The sequence below is a fragment of the Apiospora kogelbergensis genome (genome assembly GCF_038363985.1).
Source record: "Apiospora kogelbergensis strain CBS 113332 chromosome Unknown utg000009l_segment0_segment0, whole genome shotgun sequence".
In the NCBI taxonomy this organism is placed as follows: Eukaryota; Fungi; Ascomycota; class Sordariomycetes; order Amphisphaeriales; family Apiosporaceae; genus Apiospora; species Apiospora kogelbergensis.
The window spans coordinates 1,978,691-1,995,349 of record NW_027117426.1 but is presented as its reverse complement, the minus strand read 5'-3'; the positions used below and the strand labels follow the sequence as shown (position 1 = coordinate 1,995,349).

At 55.2% G+C, this 16,659-nt stretch overlaps 4 protein-coding genes across 4 annotated transcripts; all 4 read left to right on the top strand.

Moving 5' to 3' along the window:
- Positions 1 to 1,879: 1,879 nt before the first annotated feature.
- On the top strand, positions 1,880 to 5,143 carry PG998_013703 (uncharacterized protein; the record flags this gene model as incomplete). Its single annotated transcript, XM_066880519.1, has 5 exons — positions 1,880 to 2,183; positions 2,377 to 2,646; positions 2,819 to 3,646; positions 3,706 to 3,756; positions 3,864 to 5,143. The coding sequence occupies 5 exons, from the start codon at positions 1,880 to 1,882 to the stop codon at positions 5,141 to 5,143; spliced, it is 2,733 nt and encodes a 910-aa protein (XP_066724658.1).
- A 1,151-nt stretch (positions 5,144 to 6,294) lies between these two features.
- On the top strand, positions 6,295 to 7,416 carry PG998_013702 (glycerate dehydrogenase; the record flags this gene model as incomplete). Its single annotated transcript, XM_066880518.1, has 1 exon — positions 6,295 to 7,416. One exon carries the CDS (start codon positions 6,295 to 6,297, stop codon positions 7,414 to 7,416), a length of 1,122 nt encoding a protein of 373 aa, XP_066724657.1.
- Positions 7,417 to 11,289: 3,873 nt separating this feature from the next.
- Positions 11,290 to 11,526, top strand: PG998_013701 (uncharacterized protein; the record flags this gene model as incomplete). Its single annotated transcript, XM_066880517.1, has 1 exon — positions 11,290 to 11,526. The coding sequence occupies one exon, from the start codon at positions 11,290 to 11,292 to the stop codon at positions 11,524 to 11,526; it is 237 nt and encodes a 78-aa protein (XP_066724656.1).
- Positions 11,527 to 13,318: 1,792 nt separating this feature from the next.
- On the top strand, positions 13,319 to 15,533 carry PG998_013700 (uncharacterized protein; the record flags this gene model as incomplete). The annotated part of the gene is made up of 2 exons (XM_066880516.1): positions 13,319 to 13,436; positions 13,501 to 15,533. The coding sequence occupies 2 exons, from the start codon at positions 13,319 to 13,321 to the stop codon at positions 15,531 to 15,533; spliced, it is 2,151 nt and encodes a 716-aa protein (XP_066724655.1).
- Between the last annotated feature and the right edge of the window lie 1,126 nt (positions 15,534 to 16,659).

Genomic DNA, 16,659 nt, shown 5'->3' with positions numbered 1-16,659 from the left:
CCGGCCCGATACAGGGTGGGGCACCTAGGCCAGCTGCCAGTGAGTACATACATACATTCGGAATTGAGTCAAGATCGACCCTAGCCCAGAGCCCAGAGCCCAGAGTGAGATTCCATCTCTGGACTGCCATGGTTATGGTTCTCACACATGATGTTTTGGATTGAATATGTGCCCGCTTGACTGACAGCGTGAAACTGGTAACTGGATGGCCATGGGCTTTGAGGTAATCGATCTTTGGCTTTTGAGTCCTTGACCGCTGACTGACTTACAATTTCTTGCTTGACTCTACAATGGGATGTACCACTACACCTTGGTCACGATTCGTGTCATGCCACCTGCTAACCAGTCAATGCAATGTGTTATTGCAGGCATTGGGTTTTTTGGTTGTTTTTGAAGGAGGGGGAGCAACTGCATGCTATTCGGAGGACATCGCAGGGACAGCCCGCATCGTTCCTATCCTTGCGCGTGCTAGATGTTGATATTGAGGTCTGCTTGTCTTCAGCTGTCAGGTACGGCAGGCTGGTATCATAGGTAGGTAGTTAGTAGGCCGGAAGACGGTACGACAACCAAGATCTGCCTTTTTCAGGGTGGAGTGCATGAGCCATGCCATGGGATGGGATTGCCGAGGCCTAGAGCTCTGCTGATTGGCTAGTCAGAAGAGGCAGGGAGTGCAAAGACGCTTGCCATCTACAGCTACAGTCGTTGTGCAGTCAAGAGTGACGAGGGACATGGCAATTGTCACGTTGACGACGGTCATATTGCAGAGTTTTGCACGGCATGGGACTGGATGCCCTGATAAGAGCTGGTTTATACTGGTGAGAGAAAATGCCTCGATTTATGTGAAGCGACGAGTTCAGTTGATACACCAGACAGCCAGACCTCTGAAGAACGGCGAGAGGAGAAAAAAAACATGCAACATTGGCGTCATTGGTGCATTCTGGCGGGAATTGATGAACTAACCATTGACGGGGATGGATGTCACGAGACATGACATGGGGAGCTCCCTACCACGTAGCTGGCTGGGGCGTATGTAGGTAAAAATAAATCCCACCTTGGAGGTACCTGCCTTGTATTCTTGAGGCATTGAATCCAACCGCATCCGCATGCAGCTGAAGGGAGTGGCCGGGGCCAGAGTGATACAGATGTGCCTCTTTCTTGTTCAGCTGTTTCTGGGCAATCAACCATGATCCGACCTATCGTGCTGTGCTGTCAGCCTCCAGGAATCAACACCAGAACAGGCCAGACATGCGTTATTGTACACTGACACTGACCACCTGCACCCGACCCCCGCCTAAGTCCCTAACGCAAGAGGTACCTGTACCCAACTGGAACCAACCATCTGGGTTTTGACTGGACCTAAAACACACCAGAACACCGCCCGCCTGTAAACATGTTGCCTTACCTCCGCCCGTCTAGCTGTTGGCTGCTATAACGCAACTGTTACTGCTGCTGCTGCTGCTGCTGCTGCTGCTGCTGCTGCCGCCATTCTAGCTGAGCATATCCCGCCGCCTGAGCAGCGACCTGGCGTTTCGTGCTTGTTCTGCAGTCCATCCATCCAAACCCGTTCAGGTTCAGTTTGGTTCGGTTCAATCCCTCATTCGATTCGATTGATCTGAACTCTAATCCCATCAATTCTCATCCCCCCCAGACTGGAATTTTGTATTCTTCACTCACACTTCCGACCCCCATCCTAAATCCCACGAATTGTCGACCATCCCCCATCAGTGCACGTCGTCGCTAGTCCCTTTCCTTCAGGGACTTTTGGTTTTTTACTAATTCTCCTCCTTCCTCTTTTTCTGCGGTCTCCACAACCAAAACACACATTTCACCATACCACATCACACACACACATCGAACCCCCCAGACATTCTACCACGCAATGTCTGAGGTACAGGCTCGATCGCAAGCGCCCACCTCCCGAGGCAGGGGAGGCGGTCGCGGAGGAGCTAGAGGAGGTTTCGGCGGCCGCGGCGGCGCCCGAAAGGCGAATGGCGACAAGTCGATTTCTGCAGACACGACCTCGTTCGACGATGACGGCGACGTGAGCCAGCTTCGAAAGCAACATGGTGAAAAGCTCGACATGGTCAAGGCCGTCTTCCCCGACTGGTCAGACGCCGATATCCTCTACGCACTGAAAGAGACAGATGGTGACGTCGAGCTCACTGCTACACGTATCTCAGAAGGTTCGTCTTTCTCATGCTTCGTTGCTCACCCACCAGCTTTGCTTTGCTTTGCACTGCTTGGACAACAATCCTGTCCTTGCTTCCCTTCATTTCCATCTTCCTCTTCCCCCCACCCTGACTTCAAGCTCTCCGCTCGTCACACACGCCATCTCTCGCTATTGCACTCAGCTAACCTTGCCGTTTCCACCAATAGGCACCATTTCTCAATGGGGCGAGGTCTCCAAGACCAAGAAGGCTCCCAAGCCCAAGACGAAAGATTCAGCTCCCACTGGTCTCACCGAATCAACTGGTAACGCCAGGCCTGTTCGAGGCGGTCGCGCCGATGGAGGAAGAGGCGGTCGAGGTGCACGTGGAAGCGAGCGAGCGCGCGGCGGACGTGGTCGGGCCACCACTGCTCACGTCGCTACTAATGGTCAACGCACCCAAGACGACCAACTTTCTGTGCCGACTGATGAGGCTTCTGGTTGGGGCAAATCTACTTCTACTGATGATGCGGCCACCACCGCGAACGAATGGGGAACCACTGGCTGGGGCACCAAAACCACCGATAACACTGCAAACACTACCACTACATCCACAACCGACTCAGCCCCCCGCCCCTACATCTACTTCAACTACTACTCCCGCCCCCGCAGCTGCCCCCGCGGCCATGACCTGGGCCAGTATGCTTCGAAAGTCGACGGCACCTGCGCCTGCGGCACCCAAGCCTAAGGATACTTCGGCGCCCAAGCCTGCTGATTCTCTGGAGCCTGTGCCATCTTCAGAGCCTACAGAACCCGAGCCTGAAGCTCCCGTCGAGGAGGCACACGAGGAACCCACTCCCAAGATCGAGCAGTCAACGCCTGCGCCTGCGCAGGCCCCTGTTCCTGCCCTTCCCATAGCTGTCCCCGAGGCCCCCAAGGTTGTCGAGCCCGAGGTAGCTTTGCCGCCGCCAGAAGACGACCTCACCAGACGCAACCTCGAACAGCTGCCCGACGAGTCAAACCCCCCTGCCACACATACTGTTGCCAGCACGGCTGCAGACTCGTGGGACCCCCGCCATGGTCAGCAGAGCGCCACAGCCACGCCGATTTCCGCTTCTCAAGCTCAGCACCAGCAACAGACTCGCCCCGGTGCCAGTGGATATGCCGCAACTGCCCTCAAGGCTACTGAGCGGCCCGTCCGTGTGCCTAGCTTCCAGCGACGCGTGCTTGAGCAAGAGGAGGCTGTTCGCATGCCTGGCAACCGTGAGATTGATCGTGCTGCAGTTCAATTTGGTGCTTTCAGCCTGAATGGAGCTGAGGACATCGATGGTGACCGTGAGGAGGCCGAGACTAGAGCGCAGCCGCCCTCTGACTCTCCCATCCAGCCGCGTGCTGCGTTGCCCCCCCCCGTTACTCAATCCGCCGCTGTACCCGAGGCCTTCCCTTCTGCGCCGGGCCCGAAGCCTACCGCCTCTCTGGGCCAGCCCTCTGGTGCTGCTGGTATAGTGCCCTCTCATGTACTCCCCCGCAACTAGTCCATACTGACGTATATCCACCAGCGACGCCTGTAGCACCCCCTACTGGCCCTGCTGCCGCCGCGGCTGCTCAACGTATGTCGCAATACCCGCAATTCGCAGACCCTGCGATCATCATGACTAACATCCACTCAGCACCGCTTGCCCCCTCGGCCAACCAGCAGTTTGGACGATTCGGACAGGCCAATGCCCACGATCAATCCGCCTTCCCCCTAACAAGCCTTACGACTCGTTTGGCCAGCCGCCTGTAACTACATCTGCCGGAGGCTTCGACAGCTTCCCTGCTTCCGCATCCCAAGCGCCCAGCCAGCCCACTGCCGGTGGTGCCTTCAGCTCGGCTCCCAACGACTATTCCTCGTATTATACTGCTGAACAATACGGCAGAGGTTCGTATAACAACTACTACGGCCAACACGGCCAACACCAGGGTGCCCAGGGCCACAACGAGGGCCCGGCTCCTCAAGCCCGAGGCTTTGCTGGCTATAATGCCGCGTCACAAAGCAATGATAACTTGAGCCAGTACCCCCAGAGTGCGTCCCAGCAGTCTAGGTACGGTGCCGCAGCGGCTGGTGATGCCCACAACAGCGGCCACAACACCCCCAACCCTGCCACTGTTCAGGCGCAGCCTCAGCAGCCTCAACAACAGGCCGGTCAGAACAATGGCCCGCAATCCAACCTGCACCAGCAGCAGCCCCCCGCTGGCTCGTACCCCTACGGCCATCCTTACTATACCAGCCCATTCTATGCCCAATACATGAACTCGACTTACGGAGGAGGTGCTTATGGTCAGGGCGCCTATGGTGCCGGTCCCTATGGAAAGGGCAACGTCTACGGTAATCCCAGTCACTACGGAATGTCTCACGGAGGTCCTTACGACTCGTCGCCCGCCACGAGTGGCTTTGGTCAGTCTTCTCTGGGAGGTCGCGATAGCGGCCTGGGCTCAGCCATCGACAGCTATGGCCGGGCTGGATCTGCTCAATCTGCTGCCCAAGGTATGGGCAACAGCGGTTTCGGCGGAGCTCACGATGCCTTCGTGGGTCGCGCTGGCTCGTCTTACCAGTCACAGGGTGGTCAGTCCTACAACGGTCCGGGTGCTCAAGCAGGTTCGGTCAGTGATGACCTGAAGCCCTACGTCGATGCCAAGGTTGCAGGTGGCCCTAGCCCCTCGCTCGCCGCGGCTGCTCGCCCTGGTTCGGCCACGAACAACACCCCCGGCCAGTCGGGTCTTCCTCCGCCTCAGTCTGGAGCCCAAGGCATGGGCGGTTACGGTGGCGGCTACCCCAGCCACCTCGGTGGGGGACACGCTGCTCACAGCAACCAGGCTGGCGGCAGTGGTTACGGCCTGGGTGGTGCAGGTGGTCAAGGCCATGGCAACAACCCCTATGGTAACTACGGCGGCTATGGTGGCTTTGGCGCATACGGCAGAAACCAGGGACAACAGGGCTGGGGTGGCAACTACTAGCAACCCGCTAGACGATGTTCGCATGGCTCCTGCGAAGATGACGATTATTACACGACTAATTTCAACTGACCTCGAGGAAAAAAGAGGCAGCATACAACCTCTCGTTTCTGACAAGGAGATCAATGGATATCTGCGTCTTTTCGTTGGCTTGACATGGGCTTGCATGGAAATGGTCATGAAAAGTTTCTCATTATGCCTTTTTGTCTGGTGTTCCGAAATCAAATCAATACTGAGGCTGGGGGTTGGCCCTTCGTTTTCGATATGGAGTTGAGAACGAAAAGGAAAGGCAAAGAGAGAAAAAAGGAACATCTATCTGCACGTGTACGATTTTAAGAAAACCCACTCGACTATTTCCTATTACGGTAATCTTTTCCCTTGCTCGTCCAAAGGAGTGGTGGAAGAGGGCAAGGGGGAGGCTTCACGGCTCTCGTTGCGTTTGCGTTTGCACGCACTGTACTCATGTGGCTATACCAGGGATTGGTTTCAAGTTTTGCTGATGGAGCCAGCATACGAAATAGGATGATACTGACAACAATGATTTCGTTGGTTGTGCATTCACAAAGTCTTCCTGTTCCGCCCGTGATTGTATTTGGCTCTTCCTCCCAAGGCTGTGTGTGTTGTGTCGCGCTGCGCCCCTTACGTCGTCTTACCTGTATTGTATTCCTCGACCAGTCGGCCTGCAAGATCTTGAGCCCCGTAGCATGAATATCAAGATGTACTTACACACTAACCTAAGCACGTAGGGAGACCTCGGCTGCTCTGCCGACTCCGACCCACTCGGCGCATGCCATGTACAGGGCGCGAGTAGTGGGCACCGGCCCTGCTTGTTGCTCGTATAAACCGCAGTCCCGTACGCCCCTACGCCCTCAGCGAATGCTCTGTTGTTTTGGGGTCAAGTCACGCTGCTTTCCCCCTCCAGTCAAAGTTAGATCGTTTTCTACGGAGGGGTTTCGTCATAAACCACTCAAGTTCGTGAGCAAGCAAACACTCGGCTTTTGAGCTAATAAATGAGGCCCGCCCAAGTCTCGCTTTGGCTCAGAACGGTGCCGGCACAGGTCTGGAAACCCTTCAGCCGCAACAGCAGCATCTCGCAGAGGCAGAATATATTTCGTCCCTCTCTCTTCACCCAAGGCAAGCTCTGTCGACGGGAAATGGACGGTTCAGGCCTACCACAGCAGCCGGCGCCGGTGGGTTCACTCCCAACCCCATCGGTGACACATCACAACATTGTAGCGCTAGAGACGTTCTGGGTACCCCTCCCCGCGGCCTTCCGCTTCCCCGCGGGACATACCCACACCGTGACGGCGTACCCCCTGACGGACCGCAGCCAGGTCGCGGATCGCATCCGCGACGCCAGCATCGTGCTGTTGTCGGTGCTGCAGCTTGATGCGGCCCTGTTGAGCCCGGAAGTCTGCCCGCACCTGCGCATGATCGCCGTCGTGGCCTCGGGCACCGACAACCTGGCCCTCGACGTGTGCCGCCGTCGTGGCATCCACGTCGCCAACACTCCCCACGCCAACGCCGACTCAGTCGCCGACCACGCCCTGGCGCTGTACTTTGCAGCTCGTCGCAGTATTGTGATGGCGCATTCGCGCATCCAGCGTGGGGTCTGGACCCATCCGACCGAGGGGTCGCGGCTGCTCCGTACGCTCAACGGGCCCGATGGCAAGCCGCCGCGGACCAGTTCTCGGGAGGTCGTGGGGATTATCGGCTACGGTGCCGTTGGCAAGAAAGCGGCGAGGCTGTTCAAGGCGCTGGGCATGCAGGTCATGATATCCGGGCGGAAGGGTGATGACACTTCCGCCAAAGGAGGGGTGGGCCAAGACGGGGCGGAGGGGGGCGAGCCTGCCAGAACGCCCTTCGACACCGTCATCCGCACCGCTTCCGTCCTGGTGTTGTGCCTGCCCCGCCTGCCGTCCACGGAGAGCCTGATCGGCGCCGCGGAATTCGAGGCCATGCCCCCGCACGCCGTGCTGGTCAACGTGGCGCGCGGCGGCATCGTGGACGAGCAGGCGCTGGTGGACGCCCTGCGCGCGCGGTCCATTGCGGGCGCCGCCGTCGACGTCTACGCGCGCGAGCCCGCGGGGCCCGAGACGGGAACGCCCCTGCTGCCGCGGGACGCCAGCGAGGCGGAGGCGTTGCGAGATCTGAACCTGATCACTACGCCCCATGTTGCGTGGTGTGCGGAGGAGACGAATCGGAACTACAATGACATGACGGTGGATAACATCCACAGCTGGCTCGAGGGGCGGCCTACGAATACGGTGGTGTAAGCGGGGAGGCGACAAGTCAACTGAGCACACGAGTATATGTGGGCATACAAGCAAGGGGGTTGTCAAAGCGACAAGTAGGGGTTGTATGCCCATGATGTATAACGCGAACTGGCCGTGAGGTCTGGCACTTCTTAAGGTGGGAATTTCGACTATAAGCAACAGACTCGAAGGAAGTATCGTCATGTATGAAGTGCTTTGCATATGTACTTGTATCAACTTTCTCCTTCTGTTTGTCGGGGCCCGATCCGGTCTCCAAGATGCTTAAGTGAGTTGAAGTAGTCCATTGTTCACTCAACGCGGATTGCTTGCTGTGAACTCTCGACGCATCGTACTCTGAATCATTGAGTTCCCTCTACAAGGCGAGTACCCGTCGATCTACTCTTGGGTCCCCTCAAGAGGATTCCCAATTTTCCAAGTCGATTCGAAAGTACTTCAAGGTCTTGATTCGCCCGCCTAGATTATAGAGTTGTAATAGTTTACTTTCGTAAAGCAATACCAGGCAGCTGCTCGGCTTGACCAAATCATACAATGTTGATTGTGATTTGCTCACAAGGATTGTGACGCACTTGATGTTCGTCAGGTGTTGAATTGGGTATAACCAGTTGGTATCAACTACTCTTTCTTCCTTACATACACACTCGGATCAAAGTAGTTACACATCGAAGGGCAGCAGGTCAACAAGAGGTCGATCTTCATACATCTGGTAGATATAACTTAGGACCATGAACATACACCCCCCACGGTGCCTCTCGAAGCACTGAGCTAGCTACCATTCGGTGAACGAATTGCTTAGGTATTGCATATGTGTATTACCCGTACCCCGAGCTAGGGTCTTTCGGGAGGATGCAGGTGTGTAAGGTTTCAGAGGGCAGCTTTCGTCGACGGAAGATCTGATCGCTTCTCTGAAACAACTAGAAATACATTGGAGGTCATGCTTCGTCCTAAACCCAAGGTTCCATCCTATTATCGTGAGCATCTTCAAAGTTTATCCCAAGCGAGTTGGGGGGGCAAGCTAGTAGTACTTGGAATGAAGTTATGTCAAGATATCCACGAAGTGCCACAATTCATCGACAGCACAATACCATTTCTGCACGAGACTAGCATAAATAGATAGCTGGCTCCTTTTCTAGCGATATGTTTTCACATATCGAGAGCAGGACAAGCGTTATCATCGTGATCTCGCACCTCGTAACCCCCGGGCTAATATGGCCACTCGACAGCATCAACAAATCTAGCTGTCATCATCATGGTTGGATTTTGATCTTGAAGCAGAGCAAATGCATACCAACGTCGTAAGCGACCCCCCACGCAACCCGAATCAAGCCTGCGAAGCATATAAATAAGAGAGCAATCTCGGAGCTCGGAGAGACACTCTTGAGTGAGCTCGCTGCTTTACGTGGGTTTGAGGGGGTCGGCCCGTCACCGATATACCGCCTTTTGCTCTTTCATCGTCATCGAACTGGATTGGACGCGCGGAACATGGGAGCAACGTGAGACGCGCCGGAGTGGGATTGAATGGTATCGAGTCAAGCAAGTATTATTAAGATGGAGGTTGTGGATGTCGGCGTGTTTCGCGTAGCGCCAGTAAAAGCTGTTTGGCCGCCGCGCCGACTGGCAGAGAGACCTTTTGGTCTAGCACTAAGCTTGATAGTCAGAGATACAAGATAGCCGTTGCAACTCATCACGGACAATGATCGGTCACAGGGAGCAACGGTGCCGGACGGGCACAGACTGGGAATCCCAGACGATACGCCGTCGCTGACTTATTGAGTCCCTGGATTCCAGCCACCAGCATCTGCCATTAGTTTGCGCCACCTTTTCCAGGGTTTGGTCTAGAAGCCAGTATTTGTCAAGGGCAGGCGCGGCACGTGAGAAAAAAGCAAGTTGTCGTTCATGTATCTCAGAAGCATATCTTAAAATCGCGGTGGGCCGAAAGAGGGATCGCCTCTGTTTAGCTTGTCATGCTTGTCCAGATCTCGCAGATCGTCATCGCGAAAGAGACCCTTTTGAGGAACCTCATGTTGGCCCGTGGACAGGGTGGACCAGGGGATGATGATCAACATCGGCATTGGTTGATTAGTAGTCTAGCTCTGGGGTTGACTGTCCAGCAACCAGTTGCATGTGTGGTACGTCCATCGCCGAGATAAGTTCAATTTGGACGAGAAGAGTCGAGCGCCAAGAGAGGGGCTACCGGATTGAGTCTGTTGGTTGGATTATCCCCGTCGAGCCTCATTTCCCCCCAGATGCAAGAGGAAAGGAGTACATAGAGAAGCTGGGAGAGAGGAGCTCCCGTTGGACACGCATAGCCTAATCGGTCAAGGTCAGTGGTGAAGGGTAATGGTATGATGTGATGATGTTATGCCGACTTCAATCGCTGCCTCTGCCGATAGGTTCGGGCGATTCAGGTGAAATAAAGCCAATCTAAATGGTGCTGGGGGTTGATGGCAGCGTAGTGGTTGGTTCTCGTTCCGTCTCGGCTTGTATGGATTATTGGATTTATTCCCGCATCTAAGCCTAAAGCCTGCCACCCAGCACCGTGGCATTTCTTGCGTCGCATGTTCGGATCTCGCAAGGGGAAAAAGAAACAGAGAGAACCCAAGATTCTTGAATTCTGGAGCAAGCGAATCAGCCTTTGTCAACACCCGCTTGGCGTTTTCGAGCAAATTCCCGTGGCACGCCCATGAGACACAAGTGCCTCTTTAGCCATGCAACACCAGTCGGCCTTGTTTCATAACAGGCAAAAGGTGCTGGACGAGCGCCAGTACATTCGGAGAATCGCTGCAGTGGCTGCCCGACGCGGTCATACGATTTAATGCATGCAACGTACAGGTAGAAGGCAACACAGGAAGACAGGCAAGGCGAGCAAGCTGCAAGCAAGCATTGTCGCCCAGTCGCCTTGCCAAATTTAGTGCATGTTACACACACCACTTTCCCCAACTTCTTCTTGCTCCTAAGCGGCCAAGCAGTAGCCAAGAGCCGCCTGGGCATCCATCTCCCATCTCTACATATACCTGCATGCCCATACATCATACCAGGGCCGATCCCTCCTCCAAACCCCGGATCATGTCTGCATTCAGGCTGCCAGAATTGTCACGAGCCTTCGGAAGATTCATTTTCTTTGCGGGAGACAATTGCTACCACGGAGCATATAGCCAGACTAGATAGCATAGCGCATAAACAAACGGAAACGTCTCGGGCGGGAGGGACTGTCAGGCTGCAGACTGTGCATTGAAAAAAAAGCCCAGACGCCCGCCGTCCAAAGTGGGACATGAAGCCATCCGCCCGTTTGACCGCCGAATGTTTCGATAAAGGATGGAGCAATCCCACCTTGGCTGCGGATATCTTAGGGTTGCGTCATATAGAGTAGAGGCTTATATTGGACTGCAGGCCTATGGACGCCCTCCTCTGCCTACCCAGGCTGACCTGACATGTTCGAGAAGACGGAGAAGACGGGAAATATAGGCTAGGCCGGCGTCTAGTCTTATAGAAGCTCGTCAGGTGCTCGCTCGCGGAATGAAGGGGTCATGTTAATCGGCCAATAGCCAGCGGGAGCCAACGACTGGCTCTGGTTCGGGGAGATGAAGAACTCGCTGCGAACCATAGTCGATCCCCACTAGCATCGCATATCATATCAGGGAGCCCCGTCAATCTCCCATATCTGCTCTCTGGACCCCCGTTCGGCCAACGGTGTCGCTTCAGGCCTAGTCTGCTTCTTTTCGTAGCAACTGCATTCTGAAATTCTCCCGCCAGCCATTCCTGGTTTCATCGGGATTGGAGTTGGGCAGACGCTGGGCAGAGACCCAGGTGCTAAAACTTGGAATGACGTGCCATGCACACTGTACCGAGCAGTCCTCCGTCAGGCACCATCCAGTCATGAACAAGAGACAAGAGACGGACGATGTCGCCATGGAGACGACAACCGACAACTTTTCCAAGGCTGATACACACGCGAAGCGACACTACATGCTTACCACACCACCACCTTCTCGACATGGAAAGGTGGTAGTGGCCTGCACTGGTCGGGCAACAGACCACGTGAGGGAAGAGGAGGAATACGGGAATGGGAATTGCATTCAGCACGCTGTCGATATCAGTCAGCCACATGTGTGACGGGCTGGCCAATGGTATGCGACGCCGCAAATGGGCCGAACGAATTCCTGCCAACAAAGGGTTCATATTTCTAATGAAGCCGGTTCGTTCCAGCTCGAGTCCAGCGCAAGCCAGCACAAGCCAACACAAGCCAGCCACTTAGCGCTTCCCATCCCTCGCCTGTACCTGGGAGAAACTGCAAGGTACCCGTGCTGCTTTGCCGCTTTGAGAAGGGGCTCCTCTTTCTGGCGCCAGCCCGGGCTAAACCCGTTTGGAGACGACAACCCCCCAACGTCTAAAATTGCTGCTGTCAAAGTCGCAAGCTGAGGATCAGATGGGGATGTGATGTGATGTGATGTGATGTGCGGACGGTCTATGGCTATTTGCGCTTCTACATGTACTATGGTAAAATATCAACAGCAGATGCTTGCTTCCAAAGCATGCTACTGCTAGACCCAGCAGCTGAGGCAACCGGTGGCGTGCCTTTGTTTTCTTCCGTCCCGTCATTTGACACCAAAGACATGCTCGGGCTGGGCTGGTCACCTAGGTAAGTCACCGGTATGCAGATACCATTGAAGACAAGAACAAAAGGGTGGAGAAAATCTCAAAAAGACTGGAACATGAAGGGCTTTCCAATCTTGAGATGCTGGCCGACCTGTCCAAGACAAAGAAGGCGAAGGTGAAGGCGCAGAAGACGAAGAAGAGTTGACTTGCTCTTCCGAGCCTCTTTAGACACCACTCGTATAGCTTGAGCCATTGGGCAACTCCTTCTCAGGCTTTTCGGTCCCTCGGTTGACAATGCGGCATCAAATTGGACGTTGATGCTTGCCGGGGTTCTTCTTATCTCCTATCATCCAAACATATCATATACCCAGCATCCAAGCACCCCGGAGTTCCAGACCGCAGCCCACCATCTCCATACTTACTCACATACTGTACGGATACGTGTGCTGCAAGCCAAACCGTCAGTGTGAAGAGGAGCATGATTGATCGATCTTTTGCCTATTCCAGTCCCCAATCCCCCTTGCATTACGAGAAAAGCGCCAAGGTGCCATTTGGACAGGGACAGGGGCTCCTCCAGGCTCTAAGCGGTCACCCGTGCATCTTCCAGACAAGGGAGGTGAAGCAGGGGCTCCGTGGCCAGCCTACTGGCCAGCCTACGCCTGCGAGCCTACGAGCCTATGAGCCTACCCTGGCCGCACCCTGGCCGTACCCTGGCCCTTTTTCGAGACACTTGCCGCAACACCAGCAAGAGACAGACCCTCCACACCGACCTTCTATTCTATTTACAATTATCGACACTCATTCTTCCACTCCGTGTTCCTTTGCTCCTTGCATGCTACTTGCTATTGATCCTTTTTCCTTCTAATTATCCAGTCTTAAAAATAATAATTCCTGAAACGGGCGTGCTCATTCGCATCCTGCCGCCTGTTTCTCACACGACCAACATCTTTAGTCGGCCGAATTGGTGGATTGATCCTTGGGAATAGCAACAGCCACCCCAGCTCGGCTATTTCGCATGAGTATCAGCACCTCGTGACCCATAGCCCTCGTTGCCCATTGACGATTATCCGATCGGCGTTTCAGAAGCAGGTCATCCGCTTGCGTCTGATCATACAAACACATTGTATGCTGTCATCCAGCAGACCGGAAACAATCTGGCAGACTCAACCAGCTACAACTACAACTCAAAAATACCCCAGCGGCTTGCAGTCTCCCCGAGAGCTGGCCATCATCATATCAGAGACGGACCACAGCGACACAGAACCAAACGAGGGACCTGAGTTGGACGACAACATCACTGGAAGCCGCAATGGCTGCACCCAGGCAGTCGGCTTTTATGCCGACGATCAAATGCTCTCAATGCGGGAACGATGTTGAGATATCCATGATGGGCGAGCACGTGTGTAGTGGAGCGCCTGCTGAAGAAGGTTGGTTTCTTGCCCTCTTTGTATACGCTGCTTTCTCTTCGGCTTTGTACTAACAACATTCAAGCGCCGCCGCCGCCACCAGCTGCGGCCGACGTGTTAGGCGGCGCATTTGCCAGTGTGAAGGGTGTATTTGGATTTGGCTACGGGAGCAAGGCGGCGGCCCCACCAACGGTAGACACGAAAAGTGCCAACCAAGCATATAATAAGCCCGACCAATTAACCCCAATCAGCGTCTCGACAGGCAGCCGTGGTACTATCTCACCCAAGACGCCGACGGGAAGGACCAACAGTACCGGCGGCGACGAATATTTCCCGGCAATTGCAGGTTCGAATTCGCCGTCCCAAACTATGCGACCTGGTGGCTATGGCGGCTTTGCGGACGAGAGTGAACAAACATATGGCTACGGAACAAGCCCGCAGAAGCCTGCGAACCCGACAAATCTATTGCAGCGAAAAATAGAAGGTTTAGCGGCCCCGCCGCCTCTGGAGAGATCCAATACAACTAGCTCATATTCATCTAACAAGCCCCGTGTGCCGCGGAAGAACGGTTACGGCGGATTCGGCCCTCCCCAAACGGATCAGGGAGAGGATTTCGAGCCGAGACCACTAGGAAACCAACGGGCGGGGACTTTCCCCCGAGACAGTGAGAGGCGGGCTGATGAGTACGATGCGCCCAACCGAGCCCCTTCTGCCCCAGGCTCACGCCCTGAACATGCGCGTGCCCCTACAGCCGATTATTCGGAGCGGCCTATGACGAGAGACAGGCCCAACAGACCTTCGTATGACGCCCGGGCGCCGTCCCAGCCATCGTCATTGAGAGGTTCCTACGGCCGCCCACAAGAAACGAGACGGCACCCTTCATCCTCGCTCAGCCCTGCTGACGGCTATGGCGCGGGCAACCCGTACCATTCCCCGTCTGTTTCACAATCCTCTAGCAACTCGGGATACAGCCGGAATTCGCGCGAGCCCAGTATGGCAAGTTCAAGTACAAGCCCGGCTCGCTCAACAGCCTCGCGGCGGCAGAATTCGGGAACGCAGGATCTGGATGATTTGATGAAAGACCTCGAGTCATCGATGGATTCGTTGAACCCTAGGGATATGCGTGGGCCGCCCCCACGACCCGAAAGGCCGGACTCTCGATCCGACACGAGGAACCCGCCTGCTGCTGTTCGACCGCGGATTGACAGCCTGCGATCGAGTTCGTCGCAAAACTTTAATAACCAGCGACCGAGATCTCCTCAGCGATCTCCTCCAGCATCTAGGTTGGAGCAGCCATTCTCCCAACCCCAACCACCATACTCCCAGCGTGAACATCAGCGCGAACCGTCATATACTCAGCGTGAGCACGAGCCGTCTTACTCTCAGCGTGAGCGCGAGCCATCTTACTCTCAACGTGAGCGTGAACCGTCGTCATACTCCCAACGTGAGCGTGAGCCATCCTACTCTCAACCGCAATTCGAAGACAACCGCAGCCGTTCACCTGCCCCTGCTGCCCGATGCACACCAGAGCGCAATCGCAGGGCCGCTCGCGTGGGAACTGTAAGGCGTGCAGACTCCCCCATCACAGGAAAGTCCGTTTCGTCGGCAGATGGACGACTGACGGGAAAGTACCACAAGGCATGTTTCGTCTGTACGACATGCATGGAGCCGTTCTCGTCGGCTGAGTTCTATGTGCTTGATGATAAGCCATACTGCGAACGACATTACCACAAGCTCAACGGATCACTGTGCGGCACTTGCAGCCAAGGTATTGAGGGACAATACTTGGAAGACGAGTCGACGACACAGAAATACCACCCCAAATGCTTCCGATGCGGAGACTGCGGACAAGTACTCCAAGACGGATACTTTGAAGTTGATGGCAAATCATATTGCGAACGGGATGCGTGGAAGCGCCTGCAACCGAAGCCGCAAGTAGCGCCGCCGCGACCTCCTCGTGGTATGATGGGACCCCCGCCACCTCGTGGTGGACAACGACCGCCGCCCATGGGGATGGGGATGGGGATGGGGATGGGTGGCCGGCCTCCTTACGGCATGCCCAGCGGGAACCGGCTGGGCCCCCTCCTCCGGGTGGGATGCCAGGAATGCCCAGGATGAACAAACGCATGACGCGTCTGGGCATGTTCTAAAACCCCGGCTCCGTATGAAGCCGGAAATTAATCATTTCTTTTGTCTCCGGACGAATTCGATTTCTACAGCACATATATATATACCCCCCGCTCTTGGAGCGTTTGCATTTTTGTCATCTCACGGAGGACCCCAAGAGGCTCTCGGGTCAGATCTGCGTTCTCTATTGGAGACATTTACTATATATACCCAGTCATTGCTTCCGAGCTATACCCCCGACTGCGAGGAATTCGCTTCACTTGTTTGTTGCTCTGATTTTACTTGCATAGCGGCTTGGGTTTTGATTTGGCTGGTGTAGGCATGTAGCCTACGGGAACCCAAGGGGAACCCCGGAACGGATGTTGATGGGATATGGGAAGCGTCACGGAGACGAATGATGGGCAAGCTGGACTTTTGGCGCTGGCGAGGCTGGTTGGGTTGCCCAGGTGCGGAGTTGGGTGCGGACCGGAGCGCGCCCGTATCGGGGCAGGTTCTCCGTTCTCCCGGACAGCGACTGGCCTGGACGTGACGGACTTACAGCTTTAGACGATGCCTACCTCTACCTCTACCTACACTTGTAGTGCTTTGCATCACCAACCAAAATCAGATGAAGGCCTGTTTAGTAACAGACAAACACATAATGCGACACACCAAATAACCCCTCGATGGCCTATGTAGAAGCGACGTGACCGGACAAGCCCGGATAGATGAGTGATGATACCTTGGCTTGTTTCGTGAAACAAAACTTGAAATTCCCCACCTGCAGGTGGCTTGTCATCTGCATATATGTACACCAAGCAGAACATACTAATACATGTCCAATCCCCCTTTGAGATGGACACACCGGAGTAACTCGGTGCCTCGACGCCCGTAAGGTGGTAGGTGACGAAATTCCTCCGGTCCAGTGGAAGTGGAGGCTCAATCAGGGAACGCGTGTCGTGGGCACCAAGGCACGCAGGAGCTACCCTACTACTGACCCTACTACTGACCCTACTACCTATTGGGCCATTGGGAAGCACGCTAACTACGACCCGACGTTCCAACTGGGCGGGAGCACCGACACGGTTGCATATTTGATTGGGCACTTGGGCCGATCACTTGCTGGCTTCGCCAACCA